The 13539-nt window shown below is 29.8% G+C and overlaps 2 protein-coding genes across 2 annotated transcripts in view; both read right to left on the minus strand.

Moving 5' to 3' along the window:
• ttc38 (tetratricopeptide repeat domain 38) overlaps positions 1–2153 on the minus strand; it is a 12976-nt gene extending 10823 nt beyond the window's left edge. The window contains exon 1 of the mRNA XM_073850206.1: positions 2103–2153. Within this exon, the coding sequence (XP_073706307.1) occupies positions 2103–2153 (51 nt within the window). The remainder of the gene's footprint in view (positions 1–2102) is intronic.
• The window catches only part of mical3a (microtubule associated monooxygenase, calponin and LIM domain containing 3a), a 108775-nt gene continuing 95835 nt past the window's right edge, over positions 600–13539 (minus strand). The window contains exons 36-38 of the mRNA XM_073850207.1: positions 7168–7267; positions 2426–2499; positions 600–2345 (exon numbers count right to left, since the gene is read on the minus strand). Coding sequence (XP_073706308.1) covers positions 2161–2345; positions 2426–2499; positions 7168–7267 — 359 coding nt within the window. The 3' untranslated portion in view covers positions 600–2160. The remainder of the gene's footprint in view (positions 2346–2425; positions 2500–7167; positions 7268–13539) is intronic.

Genomic DNA, 13539 nt, shown 5'->3' on the forward strand with positions numbered 1-13539 from the left:
CGTTATAAAAAAAAGACATCATATGTGACCCTGGACCACAAAACCAGATATAAGGGTCCATTTTTTTTATAGAGATTTATACTCCATCTAATCTAAAAGCTGAAAGCTTTCTGTTGATGTATAGTTTGTAAGAATATGACAATATTTGGCTAAGATACAACTATCTAAAAATCTGGAATCTGAGGGTGCAAAAATTCCAAATATTGAGAAAATCGCCTTTAAAGTGTCCAAATAAAGTATGCAATGCATATGACTAATCAAAAATTAAGTTTGTATATATTTACGGTAGGAAATTAACAAAATATCTTAATGGAACATGATCTTTATGTAATATCCTAATGATTTTTGGCATTAAAATAATCAATTTTGACACATACACTGTATTTCTGACTATTGCCACAAATATATTCATGCAATTTAAGACTGGTTTTGTGGTCCAGGGTCACATATGCAAATTCATATGCATGTGTTAGGTTTTAAAAGTTAAAAATTAAAATTTCTTAGGAAAAAAAAATAAAATGCTTGAATAAATTTGAATAAATCTCCAGAAAGTTAAATTGCAAAAGCGTGCAAGAAAAAACAGTTGAAGCAGAGTAGTCTTCATTTGTAACAACTGCATTGTTTTATTGCCTCTGCATACATCCAATAGCCTATATGCAAATTAGCAACATGAAGCATTTTCAAGAGCCAACGACATTTTTTTTAAAAATTAGGATTCATTTACTTTACATATAATACATTTTTCACACATGTTAATAAATACCATAAAATCTGTCAAACATTTTACAGTCTAAATAACTATCGTTGACCGTGTGTACGTTTTCATTCACAGTTATCTGTACTTACAAGGAAAACAAACAAAGAAAAAACAAAATCTGTGCCCATCTATACAGCATAACGGTGACTAAAATGAAATGTACACTTAGGAAAAAAGGCATTTGCAAAATCCATGACTACGAGCTCCTGCGGTTAATCAGCACCGGTGTCGGTCGACAGTGCTGGAACGTTTTCACGTGATATAAAACTTTACAAAGACAATTATAAATAACACACTCTGCAAACATAAGAAAACTCTGTGGATGTGAAGAGCTGTTGCGTGTGAAGTTAAAAAAGGCATGTTGCTCCAAACCTGGAGGAAGTGGAAAGTACAACACCAAACCTTGGTGGCAGATAATTAAATGTGAAAACCGGCACCAATTCTCTCTGATTTGATCTAATTTGATACCAAACTAAGTCAGAAAAGTTAAGTGTGCCTTACCTGTTCTTGAAACCACTGACCAACCAACAAAATGCATAATGCATTGTATATCAATGCATATTCTGTGTGTATATATCTTATGAACTATCTGCATTGAGGAAGTTTATATACTAATATATACTCCACTGCTTTATGTAAACTATAGTACAAGTATCAGATATTCATGGATTATAAAGGATTGTAAACTGATTTTAGGATATATGTGTGGCAAAGCCACTCAAGACGAATGGAAACCAACATCAGTGACGTATGTAACACTGAGATCGTCCCAGCGTACACCGCAAAATCTTACTATCAAGTGGCTACTGATAGAATTGTACAATTGTCGATGCTACAAACAACACGTGTCTGTGACAATTACAGTCCATGAATGAAGATTTCATTCATCTGTTGCATGGAAATCTGATGCTTATAGTGTGTAGTGTATATTAAGCGAAGGGAGAGAAAACGGCTGTACTTTTTCAGTCAGTAGTCAAGGTAGAAAACTCATTTTAGCAAATCAAGTCCAAACGTCGTAACAGTTGATTGACCAGGCCTTCTCTGAAAAACAAGACTGGCTTTTTGTAGGATCATCATTAGTCTCAGACTTCCTTAACATCAGCAGGATTGATATGTCCCTTTTCAAGACCACAAAAATAAGAAATCATGTATAAATTGATGCATTCTCTCATTCTGAATGAGAGAACGTCTTGCACGGAACCAATGCCTCGGCTGGCGAGGGACAAAACGCCCTGAGTCGTGCCAGGAGAACTCGTAAACATCATCTTGCTCATGAGTGGATTTGTAAACGGTGTTGACATGCCCAATAAAACCAAGGGGGAGATTCTTTCTGCAATTTTTTCACACTCCCTGCAGTGAAACCAGGAAGCGCTGGCAGCCAGAACCGTTTCGCCATTGTTATGCTAAACCCAGTTGAGGTTGAATCCTTTAGAGAGCATCACCGCCTCCAGGTCTTTATCTTCTTCTTTCTCCCTGAGTCTCTGCTCCTCCAGCAGGGCCACCAGAGAATCTCTTTGCTCGACTACCTCTAACATCTCATTCAGGATCTGTTTCTCCTCCGCAAGTTCCTCTTCGGTCTTCAGATGGTCTGCAGAGGGCGAAATATTGATTTAAAGACAAAACCATATCATTTTTTGGTGTTACAGTATGATCAAGAGTGCAAAGTACCATCGACAGCCATGCGTTCTCGCAGTTCCTGTTGCAGTCGACTCTGTCTGTCCTCCAACTCCAGCTCACGAGCACTGTAGAGAGGAAGGAAAAAGAAGTAGAATTGAATGGAAGAAGAGAAAATGACTGTTGAACTATGAGGAAGTTTGACTAATCTTTGATGTTCAAATATATCGGATTCCTTGATGTGACACACAGACATCACAGAGCCATCTGCCATTAAAGCACGATAATGTTTGGTTTACGCTTGACACGTCCACACAAACACAAGGCTGTGGATGAGCAGATGCGCTTTTAAGCTGTGTACTTTGAGAAGAACTAAAGCAAACGTTACACATCTTGCACTCTTATTATTTATATGTGACACTAGACCACAAAACCAGTCTTAAGTAGCATGGGTATATTTGTAGCAATAGCCAAAAATACATTGTATGGGTCAAACTCATAAAAAAATCAATTTTCTTTTATGCCAAAAATGGAATTTCAAGTAAAAATCATGTTCCATGAAGATATTTACTACTGTATATCAAAACTTAATTTTGATTAGTAATATGCTTTGCTAAGAACTTCATTTGGACAACTTTAAAGGTGATTTTCTCAGTATATAGATTTTTTTTTTTAGATGCACCCTGAGATTCTAGATTTTTAAATAGTTGTATCTCGGCCAAACATTGTCCTATCCTAACAAACCATTAATCAATGGAAAGCTTATTTGTGACCCTGGACCACAAAACCAGTCTTAAGTCGCTGGGGTATATTTGTAGCAATAGGCAAAAATACATAGTATGGGTCAAAATGATTGATTTTTCTTTTTTATGCCAAAAATCATTAGGAAATTAAGTAAAGATCATGTTCCATGAAGATTTTTTGTAAAATTCCTACTATAAATATATCAAAATGTAATGTGATTAGTAATATGCATTGTTAAGAACTTAATTTGGACAACTTAAAGGTGATTTTCCTAACAATTCATATATCAATAGAAAGCTTATTTATTGAGCTTTCATATGATGTACATATCTCAGTTTTGTAAAATTTAATCTTATGACTGGTTTTGTGGTCCAAGGTCACATCATTATGGTTGCTAAATGGCCAATTCTAAAATTCTAAAATATCATTTTGTTTACATTATTAAAATAATATAAGGCTGTCTAGATTCCTCAATTCAAGTACTTGATTTTAAAACATCTTTGATTACAATTTGCCCGTGTCGAGTAATGTAAACAGCAAAATACCAGAAGTAGCACAGTCCATGGACGAGAATCCATGAAACACATTTTTACACCATTTTCCAAGGCTGCATGATATATTAATCCCATTTAAAAATCATAATAATGCATAACGCTACTGGGAATTTAATTAATTTGATTTAATTACATAAATATGCAATGGAGTTTATACATGCACTTGAATTATTTACATGCATGTAGGTTAAAGTTACATTCACAGTAAATGCTGCTCCACACAAACTGGTATCATTTACATGCGTGGAACATCTCATACTTCATCTCTGAATATTGCTGTGAGTTTGAGTTTATAATAACATTCATCTGGGAACGGAATGTGCGTCATTTCATTAGATTTGTAAGGTAAATCATAAATCGCAGACACATGAGAATACAACATTATACATACATCATTATCTAAACTTGCTAACTGTTTATTGTGATTTCAAAATAAAAGTTTAAACCCTCGTTTTGAGGACCACATATTCAAGAAATAACAGTGGCTGTAGCATTTCTGTCATAAAGAAATGGCCAAACATTAAAGATTAAGTGGACATTTGAATTAAATGTTATTTAGTCAATATTAACAGGATTCGATTGCACTGTAAAGTGTAAAAACAATCATCAGGCCATTGGTGCCCTCTGCAGTCATTTGTTATAATGAATAATGTAGAATAACTCTATTGTTTATAATACATTATGTACAGTTTTCTTCAATGTGATCACTATACTTGCTTTTGATACTTTATTTAAACTAATTATTATTGCCTCATTGCTATTATATATGTAGTTTAAGTATTTTAAAGGCTATTGTTCATTCATGTCTGTTTATATTACCACAAAAATGTATCCGATTATTCCATTAATCATCAAAATAATCAAGTGATTACTCAATTACCAAAGTAATTGTTAGTGACAGCCCTAATAATATACTACAGTTTACAATTAAGTGAATTCACAATCTAAAAATACACATTATGAAAAAAGAACATTCATTTTGAGACTTGCTAAAGTTTACATTTGAAAGTCTTATTAAATTACCAATGTATTAAATATTATAATCTAAAAGTAAAAATAGGGGAAACAAGAACACACAATTACATATCCAGTTCTGACCGAATGAGCTGATGACAAATGTGATACAGCCTGTAACTGCAAAATGGTTAATGTCTCCCAATGGAGAGCCCACAAACATAGTTTCTTTTTTTTTGAAGAAATTGTGCCTTTGTAATTTGGGTTTTGTTGATGAAACTGTCCTTTTGCCTCAATGTATGGGCCATTTGGTGCTCATCTTTGCAAACAAAGATGCACAGTTGATTGCATCTGAGGCACACTCACTATGTAATTGCATCTTGCATCCACACAATGTAAATAGAACAAATCTGATTCAAATAAATGGATCTGGTATAATCTTTCAGGACCATGTCGCTGCCTACAGCAAATTTGCCTGTTAGAGACCATCAGCTCTAGTTTAAAAAGAAACAATCATTTGCTGCTTTTATACAGTGAATAAAAACATCAGCCTGCAGACAACACACTGGACTTTGTTAATATTACATTTTGGGGAAAAACAACAACAGAAAAACTAAATTAATACAAATGGGGGGGGGGGGGTAATTAAGATTTACATGCATTAACATACAAATCTTCATTTTTTAACTTTGAAAAGGTTTTTGGATTATTTTATACAGTTTTAAAAAAACATAGCATTTCATAAAATTACTACAAATGTAAAAATCAAAAAACTTGTATTTCTTCCCACTTTTGGCTGTTGTTTTGGAGAACAGTGTAACGGAAATTCGAGTCGATGACACATTTTTTGGACACTGAGAAATATTAACATCAGTGCCAAAACTCATATTCTTATAAAATAAAATAAAATGCAAAAAATAAAAAAATTAAAATAAAATAAAAATAATTTTATAGTATAGAAAAAAGTTCTTAATGTGAATAGACAAAAAAATTAAATAGGATTAAGAAATGGGAAATGGGCACTGAAGCTTAAATTGGGTGTTTACTCACGAGATCATCAGCTCTGAAACTAATATTCTTGTAAAAAAAATAATAAAAATTAAAAAAAATGTATAGTATAGAAAAAAAGTCCTTAATGCAAACAGACTAAAAAGTCAAAATGAAAGAGGATTAAGAAAGAAATTGCAAGCATTAAGAAATCGGCACTAAACCTTAAACTGTGTGTTTACATTAAATAAAATAAAATAATTTATAGTACAGGAAAAAATTCTTAATGTGGATAGTTAAAAAATTAAGTCAAAATTAAAGGGCATCAAGAAAAAAAATAAGCATTAAGAAATAAAATGGGAACTGAAGCTTAAATTGTGTAATAGCTTTGAACCTCATTCTTTTTAAAATAAAATAAAATAAAATAAAATAAAAAAAAGTTCTTCATGTGAATAGACAAAATAAAGCCAAAATCAAAGAGTTTTAAGAAAAAAATGAAAAATAAGAAAAATTAAATTAAATTAAAGAAAGAAAGAAAGAAATGAGAAAATGGGCACTGAATCTCAAATTGGGTGTTTACTCACAAGATTATCAGCTCTGAAATTCCTATTCTTAAATTAAATTAATAAATTAAATTAATTATAAAAAATTTAAATGTAATCAAATAATTTATAGAATAGGAAAAAGTTCTTAATGTGCATAGGGGAAAAAAATAAGAGAAAATTAAATTAAGAAATGCCCAGAAAAGTCCAAATTAAAGAGCATTAAGAAAAAAATTATGGGCATTAAGAAATGTGAAATGGAGTTAAACAGTAAAACTTTAAGAAATAGGAAATAAAATAAAAAATGGGTAAAATGTGATGTTTACTCAGAAGATTATCAGCTCTGACACTCTTATTCTTAAAATAAAATAAAATAATACAATAATAAAAAAACAATTTATAGTATACAACAAGAAAAAAAAAGTTAAAATTAAAGAGTATTAAAGGATAACTATTGCCAAAATGCAACCTGGGCTGTTTTTTTTTTTACTGTAAACGAGACAAACATATATCTAAAAGCATAATTATGACAAACGAGCCGTTTTTGAGATTGACCGTGATTTCGTTTTGTTTTCAATGGCCGGTGAATGGGAATACTAGGGGCATAATTTTGCCTTCTTAGTGTTGTAAAAATATCGATTTTGATGCGCTCAAAGTTATGCCCTTAGTACTCCCGTTCACCGGCCATTGACCACAAAACAAAATCACGGTCAATCTCAAAAACGGCTCGTTTGTCGTAATTATGCTTTTAGATATAAGTTTGTCTCGTTTTCAGTAAAAAAAACAGCCCAGGTTGCATTTTGCCAATAGTTATCCTTTAAGAAAAAAATTATGGGAATTAAGAAATGTGAAATGGTCATCAGCTCTGAAACTCTCTTCTCGTAAAATCAAATCAAATAAAATACATTTTTATAGCATAGAAAAAGTTTTTAATGTGAATAGACTAAAAATCCCCCCCCAAAAAACATTAAGAAATTGTAAGTTTCACTGAAGTTTAAATAGTGTGTCTACTCACAAGATCATCAGCTCCGATTCATAGCGCACCAAGGCATTCTTCTCTTGAACCAGTTTAAACCATTCCTGCATCAGCTTTGGATCGTCTTTTTTGCCCATTCCTGCAAGAAGCAGAGTGGAAAAGCATGAGGAACCTGTCAGTTAACCGCTCGCTGACACACAGACCCGACACAGACACCCACACAGCAAATGCGATGACAGCCAAGCCAGGATGTCTTTGTCAGGGCAAGAATAGGGTGGGAATGTGGGAGACCGTGATGAGGTCGAGCCTGCCGGGTTCACAGAGGATGGCGTGGAGGTACGGCTTCTGATTGGACAGCATGTCGTGATCAATGCTGATCAGACTGGACTTCTGAGGCATTTGGTCTTTTTCAAGGCAGTGGATATTGATATTGAAACCCTCTTTTTGCAGGACTACGTTTATTTATTATGAAAGCTAACCAATAATCCAAGACAATGTCACAGGTGTATGTCGGAAAAAAGTGTGAACATCTTAATTCAGCTAAACTTGGTTTTACCTTTGTGGGTCCATATCTTGCTCCAAGGAGGTTTCCTCCATTATTCATGGCATATCATAAAGAAATGTTATAGTTTCATTACAAGTTCAGCTCTACTGACAGTATTGGTGGCAAAGTGTTGATTACCACAAGAAATAATTGTGACTCTTCCTTAAAAAAAGCATATAATCTCTGCCATTGTATTTATTTATTTGTTTGCTAGAATTATTTCTTACTAATATATAAATATAAATAAGTATAAATAATATATAATAAATAATACACATTACAACAGTTCATATGTATTTTTTAAAGAAATATTTTATACAGTTAGTATACATTAATTATGATATAATTATACATTAAATCAAAAGAGACCATAAAAATAAATTATTTTCTATTTCAAAAGTTTTTATTTTAAAAATTCTGTTTTGCTAGTCAAATTAATATAACAAAGTAAATTACATAATAATAAAAAATTTAATTAAAGTTAACAAAAATGTTTGATTTTTCTCTACATAGTTATTTATCTTAATTCCATTAAATTAAAAGATACCATAAAAAGTTATAAATTATTTTCCATTTCAAATAAATGCTGTTTTTTATTTAAATTTGTTTTATAAAATCAATAACAAAATAAAATACATAATATAATATATAACATATAATTTTTATATAATAACTAATTAATTTCAATACTTTTAAAATTCGATTAATGCAAAGGAAGAATTTTACTCTACATAAAAAGTCATTTATCTTAATTACATTAAATCAAAAGAGACCATAAAGAAATGTAACAAATTATTTTATTTCAAACAAATGCTTTTGTTTTAAAAATCAATTTTTTTAATAAAATCAATTAAATTAAATAACATACATAATATAAATTCTGATTTGTTTTAAATTAAATCAATATAACAAAATGAAATACACATTACATTTTTTGTTAAAATTTATTAATTACTTTTAATTAAATTAAATTTTATTTTAAAAATCCTGATTTGTTTTAAATAAAATCAACAAAAAACACATAATAATAGAATTTTTATATAAAATATTTAAATAATTAATTTTTTTATTACATTAAGGAAAAGTTAGATTGTTCTCTACATAAAAATGTATCATAATTGCATTAAAACAAGAGACCATAAAGAAATATTACAAATTAAAATAAATGCTGTTTTTTATTTAAAAAAAGATCCAGATTAAAATAATAATAATAATAAAACAAAATAAAACACACAATATTAATATAAATATATTTTTTTATATAAAACAATGAATTACAATACAAATGTTTTATTAAATTAATAATACATTTTCTCTACATAAAAATGTATCTTAATTGCATTAAATCAAGAGACTATAAAAATTGTTGCTAATTATTTTCTATTTTAAATAAATGCCGTTTTTTATACATACATAAATACATAATATAATTTGGATAAAATTGCAATACATTAAATTAACGAAAAGATTTTTTCTCTACATAAAAAGTAATTTATTTTAATTACATCACATGACAAAAAGATCATAAAGAAATGTTACAAATTATTTTTTATTTCAAATAAATGCGGTTTTTATTTTAAAATTCTGACTTGTTTTAAATAAAATCATTATAGCAAAATACAATGCGTATATAAAATCTAAAATAAATAATTAAATTTTTTTTTATTAAAAAATAATGGCAAATTTGGTTTTTTATTTTAAAAATCCTGATTTGCTTTAAATGAAATCTATATAATAAAATAAAATACATAATAATATAATGTTTATATAAAATAATTAAATGCTAACAATAAAAATTTCAATTAACAAAGATTTTACTTTACATAAAAAGACATTTATCTTAATATACATACATACCACACTGGCTTTTTAAAAGCTTTAAATTGGCTTTGAACTTAAAAATGTTAATTTTATTGTCCCATTTACTTCCATAGAAAGTGCCTTAACACAACCACAATTAGAAAACCAAAAAGGGCAAGTCAAAATAATTTCTAGTGGTAATCAACAAAAGCTTGCAGATATAACTTGCACTGAACCTGGAACATTTCTTTAAAAAGCGCTCTGACTCAATATTCTTTACCTGCAGTGCAGTTAGACATCCCTAGACACATTGCATGAGGTAAAAAGCCTCATGGCGTGTGCTGAAGTCCATGATCAATGCAGAATACTGTCAACCGGCTGTATATGGGAACAACTGTACATGTCAGCCCATGCTAGTACAGTCTATGAAAACCCCATCTCCCATCCTTACACACACATACAGTACATAAACACACGAGTGAAGCCAAGCGCTGAGATGAGCCATCGCACGGCAAACCTGGATGCAGCATGACGTACTTAGCTGACGGAGAGGCGGCTCTTGCAACACAAAAGGGAAAAAGACAGTACACACATAAATCGAACGGCTGTGCTCGCGGTTGCTGGCCTTGACTGTTTTAAACACACAGAGGCAAAGTAGAGGTCCTCAGACATGAAAACAGTGAGAGACACGGACAACAGAGGACAGGGAGGCTAAACTTATCCAGTGGGACGCACTGTGAGTGGCCTCCCCCACACTCAGCCCCATGCTTTTCCCAAGAGGAACAGAGAAAGAAGAACCACAGTTAGAACAGTCGTAGAACAGCCACGCTAACGGCGTGCCAGAAGGGCACTGTTATATACAGGCATAGTTACACACACCAGATCACAAACTGACAAAAACACAACGTCGCCAAACATTTGTATTTTGAGCTACTGCATTTAAAGTCAACATGAAATGTCTTACGTGACCATTTTATATCTATATTTACTATATATATATTTTATATATAAGCAAACATTTTAATAAAATGAGCGTTGTCTATTGAAACGTCTTTAAAAAAAAAGAAAGAAATACTTACAAATGCATTCTTAATATTATCTTAATAGCTAATTTTGGCAACACTATTTTTCCTCTTGGTTTTGATTATGTTATCGGAAAAAGAAAGAACTTTTGATAAAATAAACTATAAAATGAAATAAAATAAAATAACTAAATAAAATAAAACAGCATAACAATGCACCATAATATAATAAAATAGCATAAAGAATTAAATAAATAAAAAAACAAAAATAACATAACAATAAAATAAAAATAAAAAACAAAATAGCATAACACATGAAAAAATAAATTAACAAAATAAAAAATAAAATAAATAACACAAAATAAAATAGCATAACAAAGTAAAATTGTAATAATTAAAATAAAACAAAATAAATTAACAAAAATACAACAGAATAACATTAAATAAAACTAAAATAGCATAACACATTTACCAACATAAAATGAAAACAAACAAAATAAATTAAAAAAGGAGATAAAATAAAGTCAAATAAAAAAACAAAACAAAATAAATAACAGCATAAAAAAATAATAAAATACTAAATAAAATAGCACAAAATAAAAAATAAAAACAACAGAATAAAACATAAAATAAAAAATAAAATAACATGAAATAAAATAAAATAGCAAAATAAAATAGCATAACACATACAATTTTAACAAAATAAAATGAAAAATATAAAATAAAATAATAAATAAGATGAAATACAATAAATAAAAATAAACAAATAAAAAAACTAAATAACACAACATAAAAATAAAATGCAATAAAATAAAAATAAAACAGCATAAAATAAAAACATCAGAATAAAAGTACATAAAATGACAAAAAAAATAGCATGAAACAAAATAAATAACAACAAAATAAAATAAAATAAATATAAAATAAATAAATAAATTAACAACATAAAATAAAACAAAATAAAAAACATGAAATTAAATTAAATAATAAAAAATAGCATAACACATCATACTAAAAAAATGACAAAAATAAAATAACATGAAATAAAATAAAACAGCATAATATATATTATGCAGCAGTGTGATGCGACATATTGGGAAGAAATGACACGGGACAGAGCGCATACATGAATGAACTGAGAAAGAGAGGTGAAATATCACGCTACTCTTTGAACTTTTCCTTCTGTGCACTTTTGAGTGTCGACTCGAGAGCAAACCTAATGTCTGCACAGGCTACATCAAAGAAGTACAGTATGCAGCTGTAGGTTTTCTGAAAGTGAGGTCTAGGAATTGTCGATTTAAAGAGCTATGGTTGAATTATTACATCAATATCAGGGCTGTTCCTCGGTGCAAACTAGATTTCTCAATCTTCTCACTACGTCTGATATGGAAATCAGCAATCTATACAGCAAGTGTCAATACAGACACGAGGAAAAAGACCTCTTGACAAAAATGAGTAAAGAGTTTATTCTGTAAGCTGGATAAATATACTTCCGACTGATGAATAGTTTGTTAGGATTGGACAATATTTGACTGAGATACAACTATTTAAAAATCTGGAATCTAAATACTGAAAAAAAAAAATATTTTGAAGTTGTCCAAATGAAGTTCTTAGCAATGCATATTACTAATCAAAAATTAAGTTTTGATATATTTACGGTAAAAAAAAAAAATTACAAAAAATCTTAAAGGAACAAGATCTTTACTTACTATCCTATTGATTTTTGGATTTTGAAGAAAATTGATAAGTTTAACCCATACGATAAAATAACATCATAACATAAAACATAGCATAGCATAATAAAATAAATAAAAAATAATATAATATAATAAAATAAAATAGATTTCATGTTGACTTTAAATTTGAATGTAACGGTATGACAAAGACATTAAAAGGACTACCAAGTTTGGAGACCTCACTTTCCTATTGTGTTTCCCCTTTCACATGCTATCCTTCATAACAAATCATCAGTGTTATGGAAACACATGAACACGGTGAATATAGTCTATGGATTACCATGATACAGCTCTGTAAAGGAGCTGTGAAGTTGGGACAGGTAAAACGCTGACAGTTTTACAAATCGGTAAGAGCAAATGACATTCATGCTGTTATTCAAATTCACACTTACAGTCAGCAGAGCAGTTTCCCCCATAATACGCTAACATATCTGTAGAATTGTCTCTCTAATCGGTCTGCTCTAATGTACTAATTAAAAGCGCATTTCATTCTATGCTCATCCTCTTAAAATAGTCAACAGCAAGTGTATATAAAATAAACGTAGAACCCTAATAGACCTAACTTATGCTCCTAATACTGAGGGCTGGACAATATTTACTATTTTTGTTGTGGATATAGAATTTAAGTTTAAATTTAATTTCCTCCAAAAATATCTTAATTTGTGTTTTGAAGATTAAAGGTGTCTTACAGGTTTGGAACGACATGAGGGTGAGTAATTAATGACAGAATTTTCATTTTTGTGTGAATTGCCCCTAAGAAATGATGTTTTTTTTTTTTTCTTTAGACATTAATCATTCTAATTATTACCACTAGATTAAAATGCTTTGTGATACTAAATCAACAATAAATTATTATATAATATATGAATAAAATATATCTGTATATTAAAATACACACCAAAAATTGCAAAAGCATAAATTAAGATATACAGCTGCATGCAAAAGTTTGGGAACCCACTGCAGAATCTGTAAAAATGTGAATAATTTTAACAGAAATAAGAGATCATACAAAATGCATGTTATTTTTTTTATTTAGTACTGTCCGGAATAAGATATTTTACACAAAAGATGTTTACATGTATTCCAGAAGACAAAAAAAAAAGTTGAAATTATTAATATAACACATTTTAAAAGTTTGGGAACCCTTGGTTCTTAATAATGTGTGGTCTTCCAGAAGGAAACACAATGCATTAAGAGCCAGGGGGTGAAACTTTTTGAATTTGAAGATCAATGTACATTGTGCTTACTTTGTCTTCCAGGAAACATGCAAGCATCTTCTGTTGCTTCCGAAGGGCAGAAATAAATGTAA

Source organism: Garra rufa, chromosome 11 (assembly GCF_049309525.1).
Source record: "Garra rufa chromosome 11, GarRuf1.0, whole genome shotgun sequence".
In the NCBI taxonomy this organism is placed as follows: domain Eukaryota; kingdom Metazoa; phylum Chordata; class Actinopteri; order Cypriniformes; family Cyprinidae; genus Garra; species Garra rufa.